This window comes from Juglans microcarpa x Juglans regia, chromosome 7S (assembly GCF_004785595.1).
Source record: "Juglans microcarpa x Juglans regia isolate MS1-56 chromosome 7S, Jm3101_v1.0, whole genome shotgun sequence".
Classification (NCBI taxonomy): domain Eukaryota; kingdom Viridiplantae; phylum Streptophyta; class Magnoliopsida; order Fagales; family Juglandaceae; genus Juglans; species Juglans microcarpa x Juglans regia.
Genome location: NC_054607.1, coordinates 8,128,511 through 8,156,064, shown reverse-complemented (window position 1 = coordinate 8,156,064; position 27,554 = coordinate 8,128,511). Strand labels below are relative to the sequence as shown.

General features: G+C 34.4%; 2 protein-coding genes and 1 long non-coding RNA gene across 3 annotated transcripts; all 3 read right to left on the bottom strand.

Annotated features, from left to right (window-relative positions):
• Positions 1–283: 283 nt before the first annotated feature.
• On the bottom strand, positions 284–2,437 carry LOC121240674 (exocyst complex component EXO70H1-like). Its single transcript, XM_041138167.1, has one exon. It carries the CDS (start codon positions 2,257–2,259, stop codon positions 409–411), a length of 1,851 nt encoding a protein of 616 aa, XP_040994101.1. The 5' UTR covers positions 2,260–2,437; the 3' UTR covers positions 284–408.
• Positions 2,438–6,817: 4,380 nt separating this feature from the next.
• LOC121240673 lies at positions 6,818–26,172 on the bottom strand. The gene is made up of 3 exons (XR_005935585.1): positions 26,161–26,172; positions 22,759–22,771; positions 6,818–6,971 (listed from the first exon to the last, which is right to left on the bottom strand). It is a non-coding gene; the product is annotated as an uncharacterized LOC121240673 (long non-coding RNA).
• LOC121240672 (dirigent protein 25) lies at positions 18,196–19,177 on the bottom strand. Its single transcript, XM_041138166.1, has one exon. It carries the CDS (start codon positions 19,129–19,131, stop codon positions 18,196–18,198), a length of 936 nt encoding a protein of 311 aa, XP_040994100.1. The 5' UTR covers positions 19,132–19,177.
• Positions 26,173–27,554: the final 1,382 nt, after the last annotated feature.

Sequence of the window (27,554 nt, the reverse complement as noted above, 5' to 3'; positions counted from 1 at the left end):
ATATAAAATCTCATATATCACTTATGCTTATGAAAAACGTTACTCTATCGTCCCAAACGTACCGTTCGGTTTGAACATTCGGTGAATTTTTTTTTTTTTTTTTTTTTACCGAATGATGATAGAAGTGATTTTTAAGTGTATTGATGTATTTTTTTATTTTTTAAAAATATTTAAATACATTAAAAATTGTGAATAAAAAAATGAAAAAATATATATACACAAATGAACCACGTGCTGTTCTGTGTATATAATTATTTACACAAATGAACAACACAATGGCCAATCTAAAAATTTATAATTCTCGTTTAGCAAGTAGAAATGAACCACGTGCTGTTCTGTGTTCTGTTCACAAAAAACAGAGTGCCTCAAAACACCAAACGCTTGGTCATGGCAACAACTGCGCAAATCTCAACGGCTTAGCCGACCACGCGAATGGGACGAGGAGAAAGATGACGAAACACTCCCTGCACCCCCGCTCCCGTACAACAGATCCGACAAGTGGTTTTCCAAATCATCAGGGGCATACTTGACCAATGCATCCGACCCAAACCTAAACTGATACCTGTCATAAAATCTCCGATACACCGATCCAAGCTTCTTCGCCACCGAAACTTTGATCTCGTCCCGGAGTTTCGGGTTGGTAACTACCCACGATTTTTGTTTCCTGTACGCCTCACCGAACGCCGTGTTGAATCTCTTCAAACAGACCTTCGCTTGCTCCGGCGAAATCTCGGTCGTTGGATTTTCCGGTAATGACTCGAACACTCTGCTCCAACCGATCCGCTCGTAGTTCGAAGCATACTGTTTGACTTTTGATTCGTGCTTCATAGCCCAATCCTCACCAAGAAAAAGTTTTAGGTTCGATGTGCGCACCTTAACGACGACGTATTGGAGGTTGTTTACCAGGAAAAGGTGCGAGAGCGCAGAGTCCTTGTAGAGCTCGGCTTTGCCGTCAAGCTTGCAGAGGAGGACAAGGATCAGCCACGCTATTCGGACGGAAATCGGACTATCGTCGGGACCTGGACTCGCGAAGTAGGATTCCGGTAACGGCGACTGTAATACTAAAGGCCAGTCAGCGACAATGTCGGCTAGCACCCCGCTGTAATCGGCGAGGAAGCAGATGTAGTTCATAACGTAGCGCGTGAGAGGGTGTACTCCACCGCCAGAGACAGTAGTCCTCGACGAGTCCTTCAGTATGGCCTTTTCGAAGTCCATTAGCATCGTTCGCACCGAATCGCCGAGGTTGATCAGAGAACTGATGGCCTGTGATCGGATTACTGAGGTTGATTCGTACGAGAAAATTGATTCGATCTCCGGCCAGAGATCAGAGATAGCTTCGTACAAGTCCAGCGTGCGGAATATTTTCTCGGGAGATTTTTTGCACTTTGCCACGAGTTCCGGGAATCCAAACAAGCTCATCGCGCTCTCTCTTAAAATCTCAGCGAAGCACGATTCTTTGATTGCTACGGAAGCCGAAAGCACGTGATCCAAGAGAATCCTCTCTCCATAGAAGAGAGTTTTCACGCCAATTTTTACAGCTTTCAGCCAGTTCCCGATCTTCAGCTCCAGCACCTCCCAATCCATCTTCTTCACCTGCGAGAGACTCAACTCCTCAACCCCAAGATGATACAAGGCCTCATCTATAATCGACTTGCGTATTATTTTGTAGATTTTCACGCACTCTTTCCCATAACCGGCGGAGATCATACAGTCCGCAATGGATTTCAAGTCCGCCATGGCAGCCACCGAGACTCGCTCCACCTCAGAGATCGACTCTCCGGCAACTCGAAACTCGTCCTCCAACTCGTTGTCCTCCAAGTCCGAAATACTCGACCTCGACGCCGAGGATCTGGAAGAGCGGATGGAAACCGATTCCGGATCGAGCTGATCCCTATTAACCGACAAAATCTGGTAGAACTCCTTCTCCAACCTCTTCATAGCCCTTTCCATCAAGTTCTGAGCCTTAACAAGCTTGTCGGAGGTAGCGTTCTGGGTAACCAAGTATTGCATGGCGGACTGCAAGCCTTTGACGGAGTGTAGGTACTGTTTGGCCACGGCGCGGTCGCCGTGGAAAAGGGAGGTGATTTTGGCGTAGGTGGAGAAGTCAGAATCCCACTTATTAAGGAGAGACTCCACGATTTCGATGTTGTCCTCCATTAACGATTCAGAGAATCTGAGGCTCGGTGATGAAGGTGGGATACTTGTTCTAGATGGGGACGAAGACCTGAAGAAAATGCTCCTCATTCCTTTTCTCGGCATAATTTCCTACAGTATATGTAATCTCTCAATAATGATTCTGAATCTTCAGGAACAGGTTTTAGGAAGAATATGAGATCAGCTGCAAATTAAGAAGAATAAGAGAGGAATCCTGTTTCTTGTTGGTTCAGGCGTGATCTGCTAATTTGTTGGAGATTTACCGAGGAAAGAGTGTGGGATTTGGATATTTATAGATCACTCGAAATTGTTGACTTTTGAGTGCGTTTGTCGGTGTGCGTCACGCTATACGAATTCAGTTTGGCCGTTGGGTTAATGTTTCGATAGTGCTGATGTATGGAGTTACGTACGTTCGACGACGTTTAATGATTGGTAATTAGTCAAGCGAAAGTCGCAAGTAATTGCTTTAATTTTATTTCCATCAGCCTCTCTTCCAGACAATTTCAAGTTTGCGAAGTAACGCGGCCGCCGCAGCTGTAGATTGTTGTCCATGACCCAAAATTAGAAACTTGAAAGAGACGTACAAGAGTGACATAAAATGGGAACTGATCTTATGAAAAAAGAAAAGAAAAAGGCAAGCATTCATGAACCATGCATCAAGCAAATGGGTTGAGATCGTTGAGTTTCCTTTCTGCCAGCTGCATGCAAGTTCTGTGTTATTTAACGGTAAGGGGTCAAATTCAGTTCATTGTCTCATTCAAATTATTTCCAAGGTTTCAAGCTGTTCAGATTGTTGAAAAAGAAATCATGTTTACGTGCGGGACACTCCACGGCAATTAGTCATATATGGTGGACAGTACTGCAAAACCCAACCTTAAAATCGTTCTTTCGCATCGAAACTTGCAGGTTGACTTCACTTCAAAGATTCACACCCGCGTACCACCGAATTTTAGGCTGCGTTTTTTTGGTTGAAATTTGAGTTGATTTGAGTTGGGATGATAAAATATTATTTTTTAATATTATTATTATTTAAAAATTTAAAAAAATTAAATTATTTATTATATTTTATATTGAATATAGTTTCAATATAGTTTCACAATTTAATATAGTTTCATATGATATATTAAATTTATTATATAATAAAAATAAATTTACAATCTAATGTATCATATTAAATTATGCTAATAGTTTATATATTTACTATGAAATCTTTTTATAGTTAAAACATTTCTCATTTCAAATCTATCTACCTTGATCACTTCTTTTCAAAGATTCACGCACACAGCTTGGGGATGGATCCAAGTTTTGGGGTTTAGAAATGCCGAGAATGGAAAGATGCAATGAAACTTTAAACATCGCTGTGATTAGCCCCAAGTTCTAGATAAATTTATAGTCGATCTGTATAAAGCTCTACAAAAAGCATATGACCAAAATTGCGTAGACGTACGTGTTGTCATGTTAGCAATTTGCTTACTACTAAAAAATTGCCCAGCCTAAGAAAACGCCTTTGAGAGGTTTATGCATTCAGACATGGGTATATATTCCAAAAGTTTTAAATACCGTTCCATATCAGCTAGTGCAGTCGGTATTTACAATTTCGGACTAGTAATCGGCACGGAAGATATATGTATTTTGTACCGGATTAAATATCGATCATTTCGGTACATTTGGTCAATACGGTTAGTTTTCAGTATATCGGCCAAAATTTTATATTTTTATATTTTTAGTATATTTTCATAATTTTCACTCTAATTCTCACATTTGAATACTATTTTATTAACTTTTTTTAATCCCCTTTTCTCGAGAACTAAAAATCAAATTTCTACTCTATTTTTCATGATGAAGATGAGTGATTATTTTTTTTAATAGTTGGATTGAAAATTTAAAAATATTATTGAGTTTTATAAATACGTATTTTAACTTTTTAAGACTTGCATTGATGTTATTTTGAAATAAAATTTATACATATTGTGTGGGGGATTTTCCCCCTACCCGAGGCTCAGAAGGCCCAGTTAAGCTTGGCCCAGGATGGAAGGACACAGATCCAGCCTACTAAGAGGATCCCATGTACACGACCTGTGGGAGTGACGGTGCAACAGGAGATGGAACTCGTCAGGACTCGTTGGTATGAGGTTTCTCGGATAACGTCTAGTCATTGAGTGCCCTCTCACGTAGTAGGCGCAACGTGCAGATGATCGTCGATCTGCTAATAGAGAAAGCATGAACGGACCAAGGGAAAAGCAGACCAAGGGGAGAAGGCTGGAGAATCACGCCGCATTTAATAGCTCTGTTGCCCAGGCGACATGCCACATTAATGGAATTATCGCATGACCACGCCACATTTAAAGATTCTAACAAATGAAAGTACGAAGACTCTAGATATCATAGCGACAGGCTTGGTCCACTCACTGAAATTTTAGTATAAATAACCAATCCTAAGCGCGAGGATACTCTCTCTGACTTTTAAGCTTTCTTACTTATATACTACACTCTAAAAACATTTACTGACTTTGGCATCGGAGGCTTCTCCAGCCCCCAGGCCGCCCTCTCAAAGCTACGCACATTTCTCTCTTTGCGGGGTCCATTGTGAAGACCTAAGTTGTTGGAGCCTGACTCAAAGGTATGCGAAACACGACATCAACACGTATATAATTAATTTATCTATATATAGATTATCCCGAAATGGTATCCAAAAAGGGTACAGGTATCGAAATATTCCATTCTAGTATTTTAACCGAAACAATCACCGAAATGGTATTCAAAACTTTGATATATTCATCATAGAAATTCCTAAAATTCTAAACAGGCTAACGGAAATTGATGGCAACCTTCTCCCATTGCTAAAATACTTAATGATAAAATACATATAGATGAAGGCTCACAATGCAATGTTACTTTTAATTTCATTCCATAACCGCCGAATCAGGAACAATAACTAGTACTTATGTATGTATAGTGTGTTTCGTTCCACCCAAAATTTTGGTCATATCAAAATGTTTCGGACCCTTACAGCCCAATTTTAAAATTTCAGCCCAGAATTTGCATTTTGGCCCGAATTTTTGCAGTATGTCTGTTTATAAATTTATTTAAAAAGTTTGGACAATTTGATAAGGGTGCTACGGGGCGGGTAGCAGCCCGCACCCCACCCAGCATGGGGCGGGGGGTAGGGTTTTCATCCCCGTCCCCCGCCCCGGGGATGCGGGGGTGGGGTGCAGGGCGGATTCCCAATCGGCCCCTCCTCTTTTTACTTAAAAAAATACTATATTTATTTGATTTAAAAATTATTTATAAATATAAAAGTAATTAAAAATACATTTTTAGATCCAAATTATAAATTTAAATTTTGAAAATATGTCTATAATTTAAAAACTAAGTAATTTTTAAATTTACTAGTGCATATTTTGTGTAAATTGTAGTATATTAATTTTTAAACTATGTAGTTTTTAAATTTGTCAATGTATATTTTGTGAACAAATCTAACAAATTGTAATATATATTTATATATACACAATTTGTAAAATATAAATATATATTTATGTTTATATATATGTATATAATATATATATATATAAATAGGGGCTGGGGCTGGGGCGGGGCTGGGTTGGGCCCTCCCCGCCACCCGCCCCCGCTAGGTGCCCTAAATGCGGAGCTGGGTTGCCCGCCCCGCCATGCGGGGGCGGGGCCCCGCTGCCCACCCCTACAATTTGATGTAGACTTACCTTTTATAATCCTGACCGCTTTTATTTATTTTCTTCCTTCTATCTGCCAATCAACTACTCATCCAATCCTCAAGACTCTATAGTAAAATCTCTCTCTCTCTCTCTCTCTCTCTCTCACACACACTCACACACACACACACACATTTCTAATTCTACTTTATATTAAATTTACTCTATTTTATCACTAATGTCTTTTTTCTCATTCAAAACTGCTTCTAAATGGTCGTGCCATTTTTCTTCAAATAACAGCCTTCCACTTACATGATGCCACCTCAGAATTTACACCAAGCTCAAGTTACACTCGTTCACATGGGAAAGAAAATGGCAAACAAGAGATAGGAAACTAGAGGGTGCTTCACGATAGGAACCGAGCTCTGCTTCCAGTTTCACTGTCAAGCAGTCCTTCATCCGCTAGCACTCCACCTCCACCAGTCCACCATCACCATCATCCCCGACCACTTCACTTTCACTGACAAAGAAAGAAAGAAAAAATTAGAATAAAAAACTACTAGAGAAGAAAAGGAATGCTAAAAACGTTGTTAAAAAAGTGAAAAAATTCCCTTCCCCTCTCCCTCTTTCATCGAATCCTCCTAACCACACCTTACCTCTAAAGGAGCAGCAAAGCATATAGCTTTCTTGGTTTGGAAATTTTGTGAAGGCTGGAATGCCCTTTCGCACCCCCCTCTCATAGCAATACAGATGCAAAAGAATGTTGGACAATGTGAAACAAACAAAGGAGTTTGAAAGGAAATAGCAGCAGCAAAATCAACAAGCAAACCATAAACAACAAGAAAAAGCAAAGCAAAGATTGAGGTGAAAATGAAATAGGAAAAATGGTCTCTCTCATTTATTTTCATTCTGTCTGGTATTTGGGGTTTCTCCTATAAGATTCCCAAATCCCAACCACTCAGTCTGGATACATTAAATAAATAAATAAACTCACATGAAGCAACTACTTTCAATTTCATTCCTTTCAATCCATCAACCCATTATCCACCAAATCAATCCACATAGCATTAGTCAAAAGATTTTGCATGAAGCAGTATAAACCCAAGTCATGGTGCCAGTTTGATTCTCAAGAGATTTGCAACATCTGAACTTCATTGTTTCAAATTTTTTAGCTGTAAAATCCGCCCTTTCTAGAGAGAGTTCGAATCATCACTCTTCGGTTCTCATAAACTCCTCAGTTGGTCTTGACACAAATTTTGAAAGATAATCCCTCTATAGTCAAGTACGCTCTCACTCATGTTGTTATTACTTGGAGGTAGCAGTCCTTCGTCCTCGTCTTGGAGATAGACAGAGTGGGTCATTGAATGAAGGGGCGTTAGCCTCTGTGTTGTGAGAGGAGACGAAGCTGTGTGAAAGCAACCATGTGAGAGGGGGAGCAAAGGTACCTGCATGAGAGGAGGGTTCTGTTATGATTTCGTTGGGATGTGTTCCATGCAAGAGGGGGTGCCAAGGCTGGGGGGGGGGGGGGGGGGGGGTGCCAAGGCTGGGTTCCGTGCGAGAGGGGAAGGGCAAACTATTCGGGTGCGAAAGGGAAAACCAGAAGGGATAGCAAAATGGCAAATTTTATTTTAATCTGATGCAGTGCATCCACAAGATTGTTGTGGTAGAAAGCCTAATTGGTTCTAAGGATTTCTCTCTCTTTTTTAGCGTGGATTCTACTGATTATAAAGGCTAGTATTAGTTATAACATATTGCTTTTATATGTTGCCTTTAATATCTATGTGGTTTTAATTGAAAAACACTATGGTGTAATACATTGTGGGCAAGTACTGAAATTAAAGGCATTAAAGATAAACGATTCATTGAAAGATTATTAATTATTTTTTTATCATATTCAATATGAAGTACATATATAAATTTTTTTATATAGACGATGAATTATATATATATATATATATATATATATACACACACACACACACAGGTGCCCAAATAACTAACACAAGTAGGGGTGAATTGTGTTGTATTTAAAAATTGAAAATTATAAACCAAATATACAATATAAAATATAAACAAAATACAAAGTCTCAGTAAATATAAAGAGTAAGAGTAAGAGTAAGAGAGAATCAAACTCAGTATTTTAACAAGGTTCAATCCCACTGCCTGCGTCCTCGCCTCAAGCTACCCCTTGAGCATTTCCAAATTCACTATTCAACATCTTTCAAGCGGAGATAAAAACTTATTATATCTTTGGACAATACTGCTACAAAAAATCCGTGTAGAACACCCACTACACTTACAATTACCTTACACCTGGTAATTCAACTATTTCCTGTGTAGAACAACTTCTACACACACAAGGGTTATATACACTCTTTTACTGATACAAAAGCTGATAGTGGATAAGTTATCAGAGAACACTCCCCAATGAGTTAAATGAAAACAATACAGTACAAAACTATATCTCTCTCAAAATGAACAAGGGTTAAGACTCAGTGCTTAGAGAAGAGAAAATGAAAGTTTTGAATGAATGTTGTAAAGCTTGCAATTAATGTGTGTATGCTCTTATTGTAAATTTTAAGATCTCAATTGAGCTATTTATAGGCATATAAGTCTACATTTTCAAATTTAAAAAGATTCACATGTTAAAAAGAAACACCACTAATTTTCAGAATTCTCAAATAAAGGTTTCTCATTTTTACAATTGTCAAATACAACATCATTCACTTTTTAAAATTTTCAAATCAAATCTTCTACTTTTCGCATATGACAAAATGAGCATTATTTACTTTTCAAAATTTTCAAACAAAAGCATCTACCTTTTGCATATGTCAAAATGAGCATCAATCAATTTTCAAAATTTTCAAACAAAACATGCGCATGTGAAATATGACAATCAATCATCTTTCAAATTTTTAAAATTCAAGCTTTTAATCATGTCATGCACATGTGAAAGATGACAAGCAATCATATTTCAAAAAATTAAATTTCAAACTTTTAATTTTCAAATATATCATGAACATGTGGAAAATACAATTTATGCTTTATGAGAAAAGATTCTTTTTGAGATTTAATCCAATTTCAAATTTTTTTAAGATATGTACAAAATTACTCTGAGAGTTTTATTTTTATGCTTGTTTCCTTTTTTGCTCATGCTTGATTCGTTAATGTGTTTGGCTACATAGTGCAGACAACTTGAGGTTGAGACTCCTTCATACTTGAATTCATTTATTATCATCAAAATCAATATATAGATATATAATTATATGAAACTTGAAACCTTGATTTCAACAATAAGTATCCAGAAACAGGACATGACTAGAACATATTGGTATTGAAATACTTCATTTAAGTACCTTAATCGAAATGGTCACTGAAATAGAATTCAAGACTTTAGTTCTTTTCTTCAGAGCTTATAGTGCAATTATCAAATGCAGATTCTTGAGTTTCTTAAATTCCAGAAAATTGATAAAAAAAAATAAAATAAAACTTTGTCAGTCAACTACCATCGGTGAAATGCCTACTAATTATATACAACTTTGGCCTTGAAATCACTGAATTGGCTCAAGACCAAACAAAAGTTAAGGAGCTTGCCTCAATCAACTGCAGATCGACATGAATGGTGAGTGGGGAAGAAAGAGATAGAGAGAGAGATTAAGATTTGGGGGGGGGGGGGGGGGGGGGGGGGGGGATTTTAGGGTTTTGTTGCGTATATGATTCTAGGAATTTGAGTTTGTGCTGATTTGGAATTGGCCATCGTTTCTATTTGGCACTACTCCATCCATCGTTTCTATTTGGCACTACTCCGAGTCCGCACATTGCATTAACATGGGAATTGAATTTGAATTTTGAACACAGCAGGCAATATTGTAAAACTGTAACAAAAATATATATATATATATATATTTGATCATGTGATTCTTTTCGAAAAAATATAAGATTATAATTTATTTATTTATTTATTTGAAATGAAAGAAATTTCTTTAATTATGAAGAAGTAATATAAACTTTGTCTCTCAAAATAATAGATAAAACCTCCCATGGTCCGTCCATAAGCCACACAGATTCAGAAACTAGACCTTTTTCTAATTGTGCAGCAAGATGTGCTATTTTATTCCCCTATCTTTTAACAAACACTAATTTCTAATTTGGTTGCCTTGACATAATGAGCTGAATATTCTCAATCAAATTACTAATCCAAGAGCAATCTACAGTGTTGTCACTTATGCTATCAATTACTAATTTAGCATCACCTTAAAAAATAACATGATGAATCCCCAACTCCAGACAAAGCTGCATAGCATGTAACAAGGCATAGCATTCTGCATGAAACACAGAAAGAACATGTGATCTAGGAGCAGCCAATACAATCTATGCATCCCTTCTACTATCTCTTAGGATTACACCAATTCCCGTAGAACTGTTTTCTATAGCATATGCAGCATCAAAGTTAACCTTGCAGAAGGGATCCAAAGTTGGTGCCCAAAGAACTCTGTCATCTGTTGGTGACTGAACTGATGTAGCTGAAAGCTGCTACCTCTTAGATTGAATTACCTCTTTGAACACATCAACATCAGCCATTGTAGACTTATAAAGAACAACTGGACTTTGAAACTTTCGATCAAACACTCATATGTTTCTTCGATTCCATAATTTATGAAATACAACAACAATATAATCCACCTGCTGCCCTTCTAACTTCTTAAGTAGATCTTTCCATAGAGCAATGAAATCCTCATAATCTGTATGCCACTTCTTGACAGGACTTTTTGTATCCCCCATACATCTACTGTAGTAAGACATGTCCAAAGAACATGCAAAACTGTATCCTCAGCTCTGGTGCAAACAGGACATAATCCATATACAACAATTTGTTTCCTTAGCAATATACTTTTTGTAGGTAAGATATCTTGAAGGGCCTTCCATAAAATTGCTTCACCTTACCAGGGATCTGTAATTGCCAAATTTTCTTCCACTGAATATCATCAACAGAAGCACTTGAAGTCTAACCTCGAGCCTGTCTTTGCATTTCAGTCTCCTCGAAGTAGGCACTATTAACAGTGAAGACCTTTTTTGGAGATTTTACCCATATAAGCCTGTCATCAACATCCCTAAGACTTACTGGTAAACTGCAGATTAACTGAGCATTATCTTTGTTGAACACTGCCTCTATCAAATCTGTCTTCCATTCATGTTTTCCTTTATTAATCAAATCTGCAACTTTAGCATCACAGTTTAAATAGTTCATAGTGGTTTGTATCATATAAGTAGAGGGTTTAGGAAGCCACTTATAATGCCAAATCTTAATGTTCTCATTATTTCCTACCCTCCACACAGATCCTACCTTTACTAAGTCTAAAGAAGACCAAATACTTCTCCGAATGTGAGAAGGAGAAGATCCAATCTTAGACTCAAATAGGTGACAGTTTTTAAAGTACTTATGTTTGAAAATCTGTTATTCTAAGAGGAAGATTCTTGCAAAAGCCTCCATAATTGCTTTGCTAACAAAGCTTTGTTAAAACTGATTAAGCTCTTGAAACCAAGTCCTCCTTTGTTTTTCACTTGGCCTAACATCTCCTAGCTTTTCCAATGAACTCTTTTCACAGATTTGTTATGATTCCACCAAAATTGAGATATCATAGCTTCTATCTCTTTTAACAAAACATGTGGCAGCTTAAAAACACTCATATTATATTCTGGAATTGCTTGAAGCACACTTTTAATTAAAATCTCTTTACCAACATTAGAAAGCAACACAGATTTCCAGCAGCAAATTTTTCTCCATATTTTCTCTTTTAAACCTCGAAAAGTATTGTATTTTGATCTCCCAACCACAATTGGCAAGCCCAAATACTTGTTATAATTCCCACACACCACACCATGAGAGGACTGAGTAATTAATTCTTGTGCATCTAGGTCAGTATTTCTACTAAATAGTATAAAGGTCTTCTATTTATTAAGGACCTGACCAGAAGCACATTCATCCATTCTTCTTGCCTCGCTCTACAGAATATGACAGAGTCATCTGCAAAAAGAAGATGATTAACTCTCATACCACCTCTTGAAGCTGCTACCCCCTTATTACTCCATTATTATCAGCTTGTTGAAATAAGGAACTCAACCCCTCAGCACAAATGAGAAACAAATATAGAGACAAAGGATCACCCTGACGTAATCCTCTTGAAGGCATAATGGTATCCCGTAGTATCCCATTGACCTTGATTGAGTAACTCACAATTTTGACACAAGTCATAATTAAGCTGGTCCATCTTGCATCAAACCCCAACTTAAGCAATATAGCCTCTAAATAATCCAATTACACTATATCATAGGCTTTAAACATGTCTAGCTTGATTGCCATACTGCCCAACTTACTTTTTTGACTTAACTGCATGGTATGTAAAAGCTCATAGGCAACCATAATGTTATCTATTATAAGCCTACTAGGTATAAAGGCACTTTGATTCCAAGAAATGATCTTGGACAACACCTTATTCATTCTATTAGCTAAGACTTTGGAAATTAGCTTAAACAAGACATTACATAAGCTAATTGGTCTAAATTCATGCATAGAAGTAGGAGAATGTACCTTAGGAACCAAAGCAATGTGTGTGTGATTAAGAGCTGTAGGCATAGTGCCACTGCTAAAATATTCCAACACAGCTTTTGAAACTTCATCTCCAACAACCTCCCAATGATCTTGATAAAATCCAGCACTAAAGCCATAAGGTCCAGGAGCCTTAAAAGGAGACATTTGTCGCAGGGAAAACTCAACTTCTTCTCTAAGAAACTCTTCTTCCAGACTTAGTCTTATGTCATCAGAAATCTATTGTTCAACTCCCCTTAAACACTAATCAATATGTTCCCTTGAAGGATGAGTTGACAGAAAAACCTTAGAAAAGTGCTGCCAAAACCCATGAGTAATGTCTTTGTTCTCAGTCAATAACAAATCATTACAATCTCGAATTTGCTTGATAGTATTTTTCTTCCTTCTTTGGTTGACACATGCATGATAAAAAGCTGTATTTCTATCCCCTTTCTCAAGATAGTGTCTCTTTACTCTTTGTTTCCACTTCAAATCTTCTTGCTCCAATAAGAACTCCATCTCTTTTTGTAACTGTTTATAAGCAAGCATATTACCTGGCTTTTCATCTCTTTGCAATGTAGAAATAGCTTCTGACTTTGCCTTAATAGCCTTTAATCTGTCATTCTCTAAGTTTCTGCTCCACTTTTTCAATTCCTTACTGCAATGTTCTAGCTTTGCTTGCACTGCTGCTAATTGGTTCATACCCCTAATATTTCTCCTCCATTCAAATGCCAGTACATTATTGCAGCCTTCTTCACTACTCCATGTTATTTCATACTTAAAGTTGCTAGAAACAAACTGAACAGCTCGAGTAAAAACACAACTAAGAAGAAGTGGTCTATGGTTTGAACATATTGTAGGAAGAGTGTCCACTTGATAAGTATTATAGGAGTCCATCCATTTTTTATTAGCCAACACTCTATCAAGCCTCACGTTAGTAAAAGAAGCATCTAAAAGTCGGTTCGACCAAGTAAATTTGTCCCCTTTCTACCCCAAATAAAAAAGAAAACCTCTAGATAGAACTTGTCTAAAAGATTGCATCTGCCCCTCACATCTTGATCTCCCTCCCACCTTTTCATCATTAGTCAAAATTTTATTGTAGTCCCCAATTATACACCACCCTAAATCAGTTAGTTTAAAAGAGTTTAGCAAATCAAACCCAATCTTTCTTTGGTTAACCTAGGGGTGGCCATAGAAACAGGTCAACAACCATTGAGTCCCACTCATTTCATTAGTAATGAAGGCATTAACATGTCTGCATGAGAAATTCAACAAATCAACTTGAACATCTTGTTTCCATAATAACATTAGTCCACCACTTTTGCCAACAGCATAAACTACAATGCACCCTTCACATTTAAATTTCTTCACAACCCATTAAGCTCGGTTATTGCACAGTTTGGTTTCCATGAGGAAAACCATATTAGGAACTTTTGCCTTAACTTGAAGGCTAAGGCTTTGAACTGTTCGAGGGTTTTCAAGGCCCCCGACAGTTTCAACTTAAGATTTTTATAATGATTGGCGGGGCTGTGACACAGCCTCCGCCAATTTCTTATGAGAAGACACACCATGTTTACCTTTCTTTTGGACCATCAAATCAAATAACAAACCCCCTTGCTCATCCACTAAATTTTTTTTTACTAGACAATGTAGTTAGAGAAGAAGAGGGTGTACCTTGAGAACGAGTCCTCCTCTTCCATTTTTGCATTCCCTTCTTGTTAAGTTGAACCTGAGTCTTTCCTTTCTCTGTCAACTGCTGCAGCCTTGGAACCGTAGACAAGTCTGTAGCCGTTAGAGACTGAGACTATATATGATATTGCATAGTGGGCCTTTTCTCATAAACAGGCCTAACAAGAGGGTCAGTTGTTGTATGACTCCCATCAAAGCAGAATATCTCCCCAGTATCACTCATTTCATTCATAACAATGGCACCAAAATTTGGTGGGAATTGTGGAGCCGAAAAATTCTCAACACTTCGCCCCAAATTGGAATCCACTCCCTGATCTCTATCTCCACATTCAAATTCCAAGCTTAATTCTATCTTAGCAACCAACATTGGAAATCCATAAATCTCACTATTACCATAATTGCCACCTCCACCTGTAGATTGCAAAGGTTTAGTTTTCGGCACCGGTGACATGTCACGATGATTCATGCTACCCACAAACCCACCTTCTCGCCGAGTACAAGAGTACCTGCCTCCTTCCCATCCATACTGTCAGCATTAGAAGCAAAAGATGACTTTTTCGAAAACGTGTTTCAGCTCGTAGCATTGCACCAAATTGCATAGCATCATCCCCTGCCTTGCCCACATCCAAACCTTCTTTTTGAAAACCAAAAGCTGTGTGAATTAACCAACCACACTTGAAACAAAGTTTCGGTAGTTTCTCATACTTAAAATGCACCCATAATTTCCGGCCAAAAGAGTTAATAAACAGCCATGAGCAATAGGCTTGGGAAGAGACAATTCAATCTTTTACCCTGAGATATTTGCCCCGCCCCGCCCCGCCCCACCTCATCCTTCATCGTATCGACATCAAGTACTTTGCCAACAAACTCCCCAGTGAACATGCCATAATCTCTTGTCATCTAACCTAGGTTGGAGAGTCGGGAGCAAAAATTAACGATGGGGCGTGGGAATAGGATAGGACCATTGTTTCGAGTGCCTTTCAAACATTGGGAGATGTGGTTAGTAGTGCAACATGAGAGAGAACTTTTCGGAGAGGCGGGATATGATTGTGCTAAGAATAATTTGATCTTTTTGGATATAGTTGAGGAAGGCAGGGTTCTCCATTAGGGCAACTAGATTGGTGGGGGTTGGGATGGTTGATGATTGGAAAGCGATGGTGCCGTTGAGATAACCAACCAGGTTTTGTCCACGAAGATCAGAGACAAGTTGAGCTTTCTAGAATAAATAGTTATCTCTGGTTAATTTCATGGTGATAAGATTGTGTTGATTGATGAGAGAGGAGGAAGGTGGTGCTATGATAGAGGAACTAGACAAGGATGACGTTAGTGACGTGAGTCAAAGGCTCTAGATATCATAAGCGAACACATACTTGAAAATTTCAAGGAAAGATGTAATCAACTTCCACCCTTTTGGTGGCTTGCTGTATTCTACATTTATAACAAGCACATTGTCAAACAGTTTGAGTGCAAGACAATTGCTGAGTTTTACATATCGATTCTGATTAGGAGGTTTTCTGAGTACATGAAATCCTACTCTTAACTCAAAGTCTACTCACACACTAGTTTGAGGAAGTTGATATATTTGATTTAGGGATTGCTCTTATGATCTTTATCTTGACATGTTCTAGCTTTTGTATTGCTGTTGACTTCCTTTTGACTTGTTGTAGTGGAGTATGGATTTGAGTTGTCTCAATAATACTTTTTAAAAAGAGTTTTGCTACTCATTATCTCTACACACTACAATTTTTTTTAATTATTTTTTTTATTCTTCATAAATTAATTGAGTTATTCTAGTCATCATCCATATATCACATATTGGTAAGAAAATAAAAAATAAAAAATAATGTGATATGTGGTATTAGTGGCAGAACCAAGAATTTGTTTTAAGGGGGCCAAGCAAAGTTAAAACTATAATAAAATATTTTTTGTTCCATTTCTATACAATTTTTCCTACGGCATAGAACCTTTCATGCGATATAGAACAATTTTTCTTTCAGATGAGAAGAAAACCATCCGACTTTCCTTTTTTATTTTTATTAATGGTAAAAACATGTCATCATGTTATTAGATCATTTTATTTTATGTGAGATGTATTTTATTTATTTTATTTATTTTATTTTTAAATTAGATTAAATTTTTTAAAATTGGACTTATAAGTAATTAATCTATAAGATCAAAATAGTTTTGTAGAGAAGGGGCCAATATAATTTTTTAGAGAGGGGGCCAACACAAGATAAGATTAATAGCATCTATTAAATCATAAAAAATTAATATATATTTTTTTTTCAAACTTTGGGGGGGGAGGGGTAGGAGGGGTATGAAGATGACTCCTCCTACCCCTTTATAGTTCTGCCATTGTGTGGTATGAAGATAATAAATAAAATTTTTCTTTTAAAAAAAACCACATCATCGTAAAAATGTGATAGAAATGTTGTATGGAAAATTATTCTTATTTTTAGAAGAGAAATGCTTTAAGCCTCGAAAATAGGTCTTGAATTTGGGTCTCGAATGATTTTTTTTTTATTTAGTGATTAAAAATGTATTTTTTAATGACATTATAAATTTTTTACTTTTTAAAAAAATGTTTATGATAATTAAAAAAATAAAAATAAAAAAATGAAATATACTGTTTGGGACCTTTATTCGGAATCCATTTTCGGTTAATGTAGCAATCCTCTTTTTAGAATGCAACTTTTGGCGCATCAACGTGTCATCCCCAAGACGGGCCAAATGATCAAACGACAGGTGGATGGTAATTAACTCCAATATTTCAGGTTTTCCAGAGTAAGTTGGCCGGGGCTAGCTAGCTACTCCATTATCTCGGTTGTCTGTTGAATCTTTATTATGATGTGATCTTACGCAATTGAGGAGGCAAACGATCGATCAGAACTTGGAATATCAGTAGCTGTAAAAACCAACAATAATCCCAATTATCTATTTATTATATCCAAATATTAATTTGATAAGCTTTTAACTCTCCATGAATCATTTTGGATGAAAATTTTGGCGATTTGGGTTGGTGCATCATGCATATTTAGGAATTAGGGGCATGGAGAGTTGAGACTCAATTTCCAGACGAGTAATGCTACATGTAGTTATAGAGTATGCAAGCGTCGTGTAGTCATTTTAAAAAAGAGTAGAGTCTATTATTAAAAAAATAATTTTTTTCATGTGGATCTCATATATATTTACTTTTTTTAAAGTGATTATGCAACATTTATGTACTTACAACTGTAACTATTATATCTCTTTTCAGACATCTAACGAGAGAGAAAGCAAACACCGTCATGCTAGAAAATTATGGATTAATAAATAGTATTATATATAGGTTTCACTTGATGTATTTATCTCTTTCAACCCTTCTCATCTCATCTCATTATTATAATTTTCATAAATTCTCGCATAAAATATAATAAACAATTTAACTTTTTCAAATTCTAAAATAAAAATAGTATTAAAAAATAATATTCAAATAATATTTTATTCAACTTTCATCTCAACTCATCTCATCTTAACTCACTATCTAAACCAAACTTTAAAGTTCTCAAATTCGAATAAAAGTGATGAAGTAGTCGGTAAAAAAACAATACTATATAATTTCTTTTTCGTTCAGATGAAGTTTAGTGATTTTAATTATATATGTTAATTGCATAGGGAAAATACTTTTTTTTTTCTTTTAAAAAATTTTTTGTAAGTAAATTGGATTATGCTAATTGTTTATTAATTACCTATGTATTTTCAAATGAGTGATTATTAGATATTAGTTACTGCATACACATGCATATTATATGTTATTCTCAATTTATCATAGGATCACGTGTCACTTAAAATCAGTATTTATATAGGCAATTTTAATTATAATATAGTATATTATCGTAATTTGACATAGAATACCTAGCAATTTATTCTTTTTAATACATGATATAGAAAGCTTATAGTTAATTTAATAAAGGCCCAAATTTATGCATTACAAACCGCAATAATTTTGAAGACTAAGCACAAGATCTTGTTTTTAATTAACATCCATCTCTCTCATATATAGAGAGATTTTTTATAAACAAAACACAGACAATTACTTAAATCTAATTAAACAGAGTACTAGTAAGTAAGATACACAGTAATCTGCAGCAGAGTCTCGACTCCATCACTGTCATGCTGGTTTGTCGCCGGAAACGTCTTTAACGTGGCATAACCCATAGCATTGACATACTTTCCGGTGCCTCCCATGACTGCAAGATGCGATTCCGAGACAGCAGTCCGATGAACACCAAAGAAACTGAGGGTATCAGAATAACCACCACTCTCAAACATGGCGGTGAAAGCCAGGGTTTGGCTTGTTCCATCTTCTGAACTGGCTACGTAAAACCCTTGTGCCTTCCCAACCAAACCTGACCCAAGTTCATGCCCTTCGGTCAGTTCATCGTCAAAGATAGTCAGTGTCCCGAACATAACTTTCTGAAGGGTCATTCCTGCAGGGAGCTGAGCGCCATTCACGGTCGGAATTCCGTTGATCAGGTTATTATTGTTCCCATTGTTTTGGATCACGTTGGGAATATTTCCTCCGAGGCCGGTGAGAAAGGGAATGTTGTTGTTGTTCAAAACTCCATTGTTGTTGTTGTTGTTTTGGTCCAGAACGCCATTATTAACTGGGATGACTGCACCGTTTGGCTTGGCGAAGGGGACTTGACCGTTGACTGCTGGATTGGTGACAACCCCAGTCACGGCTTTGGCTGAGGGATTCGAACCACCGAGGATTTCGTGCATGAAGAATGACAAATGGTGGTCATCTGTGCCGGCAGCTGTGGCAGTAGTACTAGTTGCTGCAGTTGGATTGCCGGTTACCACAGGAGGTACGCCGGAAACAGTTGCAGTTTCAGCTGAATCTGGTTGCTCCGGTGTGGTGGCCGGAACAACGGTGTCCTCATCGAGGATTCGAGCAGATGCAGGGTATGTGACTGTAAGAACTAAAACGAGTAGCCAGAATAAGCTCTTGATCATCTTGAGTGGAATTTTGATGTGTTGAGAGGTTGCCATGAGTTTTGTAAGGGATATGAGGAGCTAATTTAGGAAGATTTGATGATTTTGAGAAGGTTTTCCATGGAATATTTAAAGATGATAGATCAAGATAATTTGGATGGGTATATATACAATGAATTGAAAAGACCAAACAAGGAATGATAAGATCATGATCATGATCATGGAGTTGATGAGATAGAGTGGTTGTACGCATTTCCCAATTTGAGTGCATTGGTTGGAACTTTGTTTTTTAATCATGGGCGCATTGGTTAGGATAATTAGATAAGCTTTGCATAGAAGGAAATAATTAGGAGCTTAAAATTAAGGAAAAAAAAAAGGAGCTTAGGAAAATTAAATAAACAGAAAAATGTTGATTAAAAAAAAAAAAAACAAAAAACAAATGGCCACAATGAGGGTGGTCGGAACCGGCCCCTCTGAGAGCCACCCGAAGGCCTCGGAGAAACAATCTTGAATTAGAATCTGGTGTACACTGATTTATCCGGATTGATAATTCTCGAACGGGTCTAACGTTTATTTTGATGAACAAACAATGCAAAATATACTAATATATGTCAAACAATAACAACATATTATTTATACAACAATACCACAAAAACTTAATTAGTAGGTATCATTAAATCTTAACTATTTATATTTTAATTTAAAGATTTAGTAGTATTTTAATTTGAATATTAATTTTATTAATTTATCTTTAAGTATTTAAGTATTATTAAATCTTAACTATTTATATTTTAATTTAAAGATTTAGTAGTATTTTAATTTGAATATTAATTTTATTAATTTATATTTAAGTATTTAAGAATTATTAAATCTTAACTATTTATATTTTAATTTAAAGATTTAGTAGTATTTTAATTTGAATATTAATTTTATTAATTTATATTTAAGTATTTAAGTATTATTAAATCTTAACTATTTCTATTTTAATTTAAAGATTTAGTAGTATTTTAATTTGAATATTAATTTTATTAATTTATCTTTAAGTATTTAAGTATTATTAAATCTTAACTATTTCTATTTTAATTTAAAGATTTAGTAGTATTTTAATTTGAATATTAATTTTATTAATTTATCTTTAAGTATTTAAGTATTATTAAATCTTAACTATTTCTATTTTAATTTAAAGATTTAGTAGTATTTTAATTTGAATATTAATTTTATTAATTTATCTTTAAGTATTTAAGTATTATTAAATCTTAACTATTTCTATTTTAATTTAAAGATTTAGTAGTATTTTAATTTGAATATTAATTTTATTAATTTATCTTTAAGTATTTAAGTATTATTAAATCTTAACTATTTCTATTTTAATTTAAAGATTTAGTAGTATTTTAATTTGAATATTAATTTTATTAATTTATCTTTAAGTATTTAAGTATTATTAAATCTTATCTATTTCTATTTTAATTTAAAGATTTAGTAGTATTTTAATTTGAATATTAAACTTATTAATTTATCTTTAAGTATTTAAGTATTATTAAATCTTAACTATTTCTATTTTAATTTAAAGATTTAGTAGTATTTTAATTTGAATATTAATTTTATTAATTTATCTTTAAGTATTTAAGTATTATTAAATCTTAACTATTTCTATTTTAATTTAAAGATTTAGTAGTATTTTAATTTGAATATTAATTTTATTAATTTATCTTTAAGTATTTAAGTATTATTAAATCTTATCTATTTCTATTTTAATTTAAAGATTTAGTAGTATTTTAATTTGAATATTAAACTTATTAATTTATCTTTAAGTATTTAAGTATTATTAAATCTTAACTATTTCTATTTTAATTTAAAGATTTAGTAGTAGTTTAATTTGAATATTAATTTTATTTATTTAGAATTAACAATATTAAATAGTAGTTGGTCCTAATTATTTATGATTTAGTAGTACATATAATTTATAACCATACCAAACCTAACGTATTCTGTATACGTTATTAATGTAATGTCATTATCCGTTCGAACTATGAGAACCTATGTTCGAACAAAATGAATACGTTCAAACGGTAATCCGAACCCGTTCGAACGTATTCATTCCAGATTCCAGTCGCCTTCAACAACGCCGAAAACTCCATTAATCCCAAACTCTAACAAACACAAACAACAATCTCAAAGCATACAACTTTCTAACATTGCAAAATATAAAGTTCAAACCATACATTTCTATTTTAAAAGAAATACCTGAATTTTTTAAGATGAAAAGGAAATAATCCGAGAATAATCACAAACTATCCTACAAGTAATAATCCGAGAATAATGGAGTGAGATGAACAATTTTTTTGAGCTTAAGGGCTAGTTTGAGAAAGAATACCTCTGATATGCGAAGGGGTAATCTTCGGGCGACCACACGGAGCGACAGCAGGAGGAGAGAAACAGAATTGTGAGGTTCTGTCGTGTTTTTGAAGAATATTTCATGTTCGAACGGTTATTTACTAAACGTTCGAACGTGAAAATATTAAGCGGGAGAAAATTCCCTCCTAATTTTCACGTTCGATCGTTAACATATGTGTTCGAACGTTATTGATTTATTACCGCTCGAAAATTAACAGTTCAAACTTTAATTTCTAACTGTTCAAACGGTATTGTAAATGTTTATTTATATTTTTTTTTCATTACACCTTTTGAATAAAAGAACAACATTAATATATATAGACATATTAGATGATACTATAGTTTAATTGGCGGGATATTTTTCCACCACTGCAATAATCCGTTCGAACTATAACAAATTACGTTCGAACGGTAATCCAGCTGTCTTTTTTTGGCGAGATGTTTTCCCGCCATTTGCCTTGTCCGTTCGAATGTTTTTTTACGTTCAAACGTTAACATATGTGTTCGAACGGTTTACGAGTACCGTTCGAACACATATCCTTTATGTTTAAATATAACTTTTTTCATCATTAAATGAAAAGTACTATAACATCATATGTATTAGTTATATATACTATCATATATAATGTAATATATACTATCATATATATAGTAATCTATACTAAATATATAGTATATATATATAGTAATATATATTATCATATATGTAGTGACCTATACTATCATATATATTATTAAGATCATATGTATTAGTAATATATACTCACATATATATAGCCTCAAATATACTAAGGTCACATAATAAAGTGTAGAGAAATTTATAAGATGATAGTATATTAGTAAGCTATACTCTATATATATATATATATATATGTTGTATAATGTCATATATAACTTTAGTAGGTAAAGTATAATGGAATATATAATATGACATATATTAGTTAAGTATAAACTCATACCATATAGCACTACATGCTATTATGTGGTACTATATACATATTAATATCTCATATATAACACTTTGATAGTAAAGTATTATGATATATTACTATTATACTATAAAAAAATATTTTATAAGTTATTATGCTTTCATTTAAAGTATTCTATTATCATAATATATATTATAATATTACATATATATTACAGTATATATAATCTACTATAATAGTATATATATTATAACAATTTATAGGAATATAAATATAGTATACATTTAATATATTTTTTAATAAACTTACAAAACTTCTGTTCGAACGTGAAATAGTAACGGTCGAACGGTTTTATATTAACGTTCGAACTTTAACTATTAACGTTCGAACGGTTATGCACGTATAAGTTATCGCAGGCAGCTCCTTCTCTCACGCCGCCGTCCCCACCGTTTGAAAAAGCGAGAAAACGTTTGAACGCACTACATTCACCGCCGTCTGCCGTCGTGATCAGCACATACGTCAATCACTTTTCCTCCCAAGTAAAGGTATGTATTTTCAAACTCATTTTACCGTTTATTTTATAATTTTATGGTTTTATTTGTTTTTTTTTTTAATTACATTTTTTCATCAATAATTACCGTAGAACATCATAAATCTATCGTAGGATGTTTAGAAATGAAGAGTACTTTGTTTTTAGTCGAAGAAACCACGGAATCGATTAATTTTTGAGCATTTTCATGGCCACTGAGTTGACTCAGCCATGGCCGAGTTAGATCTGTTTTACGTTCGAACGGTATTAACCAGTCCGTTCGAACGGTAAACCTGTACGTTCGAACTTGATCGACATGTCGAACGTTATTAATTGTCCGTTCGACCATATATTTAGACGTTCGAACGCTAATTATTAAATTCATTCCATTAACATTTTATTAGCTTATTAAATTGTTTTCATCGTTTAATTGATTATATGTTCTATCAATTAATTTATTAAATTGTTATTAGTATATAATTTTGTAAATCTTTTAGTCGTAATTAGATTTTATCACTAATCTTGAATGTATATTTTATTTTTAAAATTTCAGGATCATAATAATGTCTTATCGGGGCCGTAAACGTGGTAGATCAGGAGAACCTTCCATCCAAACAGTTCGAGAGCGGACCGTTTTACTTGAGCGACAGGTAAAACTGTCTGATTTTGTCGCTCTTATATGGGAGGGTCATTCCCTCCCATCAGTATTCAATGATCGTGGTTGGGTACCAATCTTAGATCAGCGAGAAGAAGGAATGGAGCTCGTTTCTTTCATTGAGATCGTTACTGAGTTCTATAAAGAGCTCGGTGCTGCTAGCCCAGACGATGGAGGGGCATATAGGATTTGTGTCCGAGGAGCTCCTGTTATATTTTCAGCAGACGGACTTGTTGTATATCTGGGTATTCCTAGGCTTCTTGATGCCTATCCAAACCTGCCGCCTAGAGAGTCTGGTCCTTCAGGTGATGCAGCTATGTCTCAGGACGAGGGACTAGATTACACAGATGAGATCGATACACTTACTGATCACGAGATCAGAGACTTGATTGTTGGTCCAGATGCTCCAGTGTACGATGGCTCCAAGAGTATTAGGCAGGCAGATTTATCTTCATTCTTCAAGATTATGAATTTGATCATTGCCAATAATATTGACCCACGGCAGCACAAGACGGAGGTCGGCATGAATCGAGCAAGATTTATGATACGGGTCGCTCGTGGCATCCCGATCGACCTCGTTGGTTATATATTTGAGAGAATCCGATCAGAGGCACGGTTCATTACGACAGATATACTTCCGTTTGGGATCCTCATCACTCGATTTTTGCTACATGCCGGGGTTGTGTCCGAACTTGCCGAGCGTTCCCGATTTCCGATGGCACCGATCAACAGCACCACCCTATCACGGAGTACGGGACACTCTAGATTTCGTTTTCATGGGGCTGTTCCTGACAGGGCTGAGATTCAGAGAGATGCGCAGCCGGGAGATACTGGAGTATCGGCTGGTGAGACATCTACACAGGATGAGACATCACGCACATATATTCGCGAGGAGATGGCTGACATATTGCGTGCTGAGATCAGCATACATACATCAGCAGTGATTGATGCAGTGCATACTGCCATATCTGAGTTGCGTACAGAGATTATGGCTACCGTCTCTGGGTTACGTATAGAGGTTAATGAGTTACGTACAGTGATTAATGCCAATAATGCAACTCAGGTCACAGTTAGTACTCGACTGACACAAGTAGAGACACAATTAGCTGCAGTCGAGGATGTGTGTAGAGACCTCGCATCACAATAGTTTTTATCTTTTATTTATATTTTCTTTTGTTGTAATTATGAACAATATATATGGCATTTTGATAATTTGCTTTATTTGGTCGATTAATATATATGTGGTTGATAATATTTATTTAACTAAAAATCTTATTTAACGTAAAAGAAATTATTAAAATATTTTAAAATTAATTACATAAAATTAATTAATGAATTTGTATATATGATATATATTTTTTATATTTTGAGTTTCGTACCGAGATTAATATTATACCTTCGAATGTATAAATGTGGTGCTTGAAATGTTCTAACTAAATATATTCCGTTCGAACGGCTTAGAAACCTTCCCGCCAGGATTTACCACCAAATATTTTTCGTTCGAACACAACAAATTCTCGTTCGAACGTTTTTGAACTTTCCCTGCCATAATAAAGTAATTATCCGCCAAATTTTACTGTTCGAACGTATTTTTTCACTTTCGAAAGGAAAAATTTTTTTGAGACGATTTAATTCGTCACAGAAAATACTGTTCGAACGGTTATTTTGACGTTCGAACGATTTTCTAAATTCATCAATTTTTTGGGACGAAATTTAAATTTCGTCTCAAAAAATGACTTTTAAGGATGAAAAAAATTTCGTCCCTAAATAATTTCGTCCCAAAATCTCAAATTTGTTGTAGTGCCCGTTCTACCCTGTGCGAGTCCCCATGAGCGTGATGCAGCCGAGTGGCGTCAGGCTTGTCTATCCCATCAACCATTAATATTGCTTACTTTCCCTTGCAGACAAGTTGCTTCTTAGGCAAGTTTGGGCACTGGGGTTGGATATCTGTGCGAAACTCATTACTCTCAGCCGAGTGCCTAGTGGGCTTATGAGTGAAGGGGAAATACCCTTATAGTTATGATCAAAACCTGTTTGACCTACTATTTCTTGTTTTATTTTTTCTTTTTCTTTTTTTCTTTTTTCTTTTGTAGTTTCTCATTATTGCCATTTTATTAAAAGAAAAAATAATTGTTTTAGTTACAAAAGTAAATTAATAAATTGACATATTTAATATTGTATATTAAATTGTAAAACTACTTTTATTATAAAATAGATATAATATATTATATGAAACTATGTTAGTTTGTATGTTTATTTTTGTATAATCTATTTGTGGTTATAGTACTTTTCTTAGAAGAAATTGGGATTTAGCAATTATATGTAGCAGCTTGATGAAAGGAGTCCGTACATGACTTAATTCAAAGGTTAGTCTGTGGTTAAAATTTATATAATTTGGATTACTCTTGATATATAACACTTTTGATGTAATCTCTTTTAGGGGATGTTTGGAAACAATTTTCATCTCATCTCAAACATCATTCGAATATAAACACTTTTAAATTAATCATTATAACTTTTTCAAACTAATCATTACAATTTTCTCAAACTTCTAAACTAAAAACAAAAACTAATTCTACTTTTTCAAATTTCAAAATAAAAATTATATTAAAAAATTATATTCTAACAATATTTTAATTTTATAATATTCTTTATTCAACTTTTTCTCTCTCCTTTTCCAAAACTCATGAATAAATACTTAACTCAAACTATCTTACTACTATTCATAAACCATCTTATTATTATACATAAAATTTCCATCTCATCTCATTCTCCAAGCATCTCCTGGTGAGTTGGTTGCATCTGTATGTACAATATGAGAATGATGATCATCTAATTGGGCGATGCCTTACAGTGAAATTAAATTGGAAATTTATTTTACATTTGTTTATAATTAATCTACATTCACATAGTGACAAAAAGGGTAACAAATTAGCATTCGCATTGGATTACATACATAAAAAGGAAATGATTTGTACAGTTCTAGAGTATATAAGCCTCATGCATCTCCTTTGCGAAAGTAGACAAATTCAAAATCCACATGAAAAAACTCACTTTGGTCTTACACATCATAGGACTAGATCTAGTATATATTACTCTTATGTTAAATGTAAAATCAGCTAACTATTAGATAAATCGATGTACACCAATTTTAATCCTTGTTGGTTGTATTATTTTAGCTGAAAAAATGCTACAAGAAAGTCTTATACTACACACATCTCTAACCAACATGTAATTTGTCATTTTTTTTATTTCATTTAAACACACACATATTTAAACATTAAGATAGAATGATAAAAATGAAAATCACATATTAATTTGGTGGAGATGTGTAGTGTAAGGCTTCATGTAAAACTTCTCTAGTTTAGCATCTTCCTAAATATTGTTTAAGGGAAGTTGATAAATTTGCATTTGCATGACGTGTCAAATTATGGATATTCGATTATATTAGTTAATTCAAATCCAACTTGTAAGTTAATTTATGACACCTAAATATATGACACTGATATTGTACTTTGAGACTCACAATTGCAAAAGGCGGTTAGAAGTAGGGGTGTAAAAAAAAATTGAAAAAATAGTTGAACCAGTCTGATTTTGCATGTTGTACGGTTTTCATATTTTAAAAACTATTTTGAACCAAACTAGACCAATATATATATTATATTATATATGTTATACGCTAAATTGTTAATTAATACAATATGAAATTTTAATCTTTTCAAGTCTATTAATCTTATAACATAAATTAATAAAATATTTTATATAAGTTAGATACTACTTATATTATATTAGTATAATTAGACACTAAAAAATAAGTCGTCGTTAATAATAAATACTAAATTCCAATAATTAATTGAGAGTTCAAAAAATTATAATACTAAATTTATGTAGTGCCACATATGTAAACGATAAACAGGAAAAATTAGACCGAAATCGAAAAAATCAAAAGTTCTAGTTTTGGTGATAAAATGAT

Bases quoted from the DNA above. Each gene is read 5' to 3' on its own strand.
- LOC121240672 (XM_041138166.1), bottom strand. From the start codon at position 19,131: ATGGCAACCTCTCAACACATCAAAATTCCACTCAAGATGATCAAGAGC.
- LOC121240674 (XM_041138167.1), bottom strand. From the start codon at position 2,259: ATGCCGAGAAAAGGAATGAGGAGCATTTTCTTCAGGTCTTCGTCCCCA.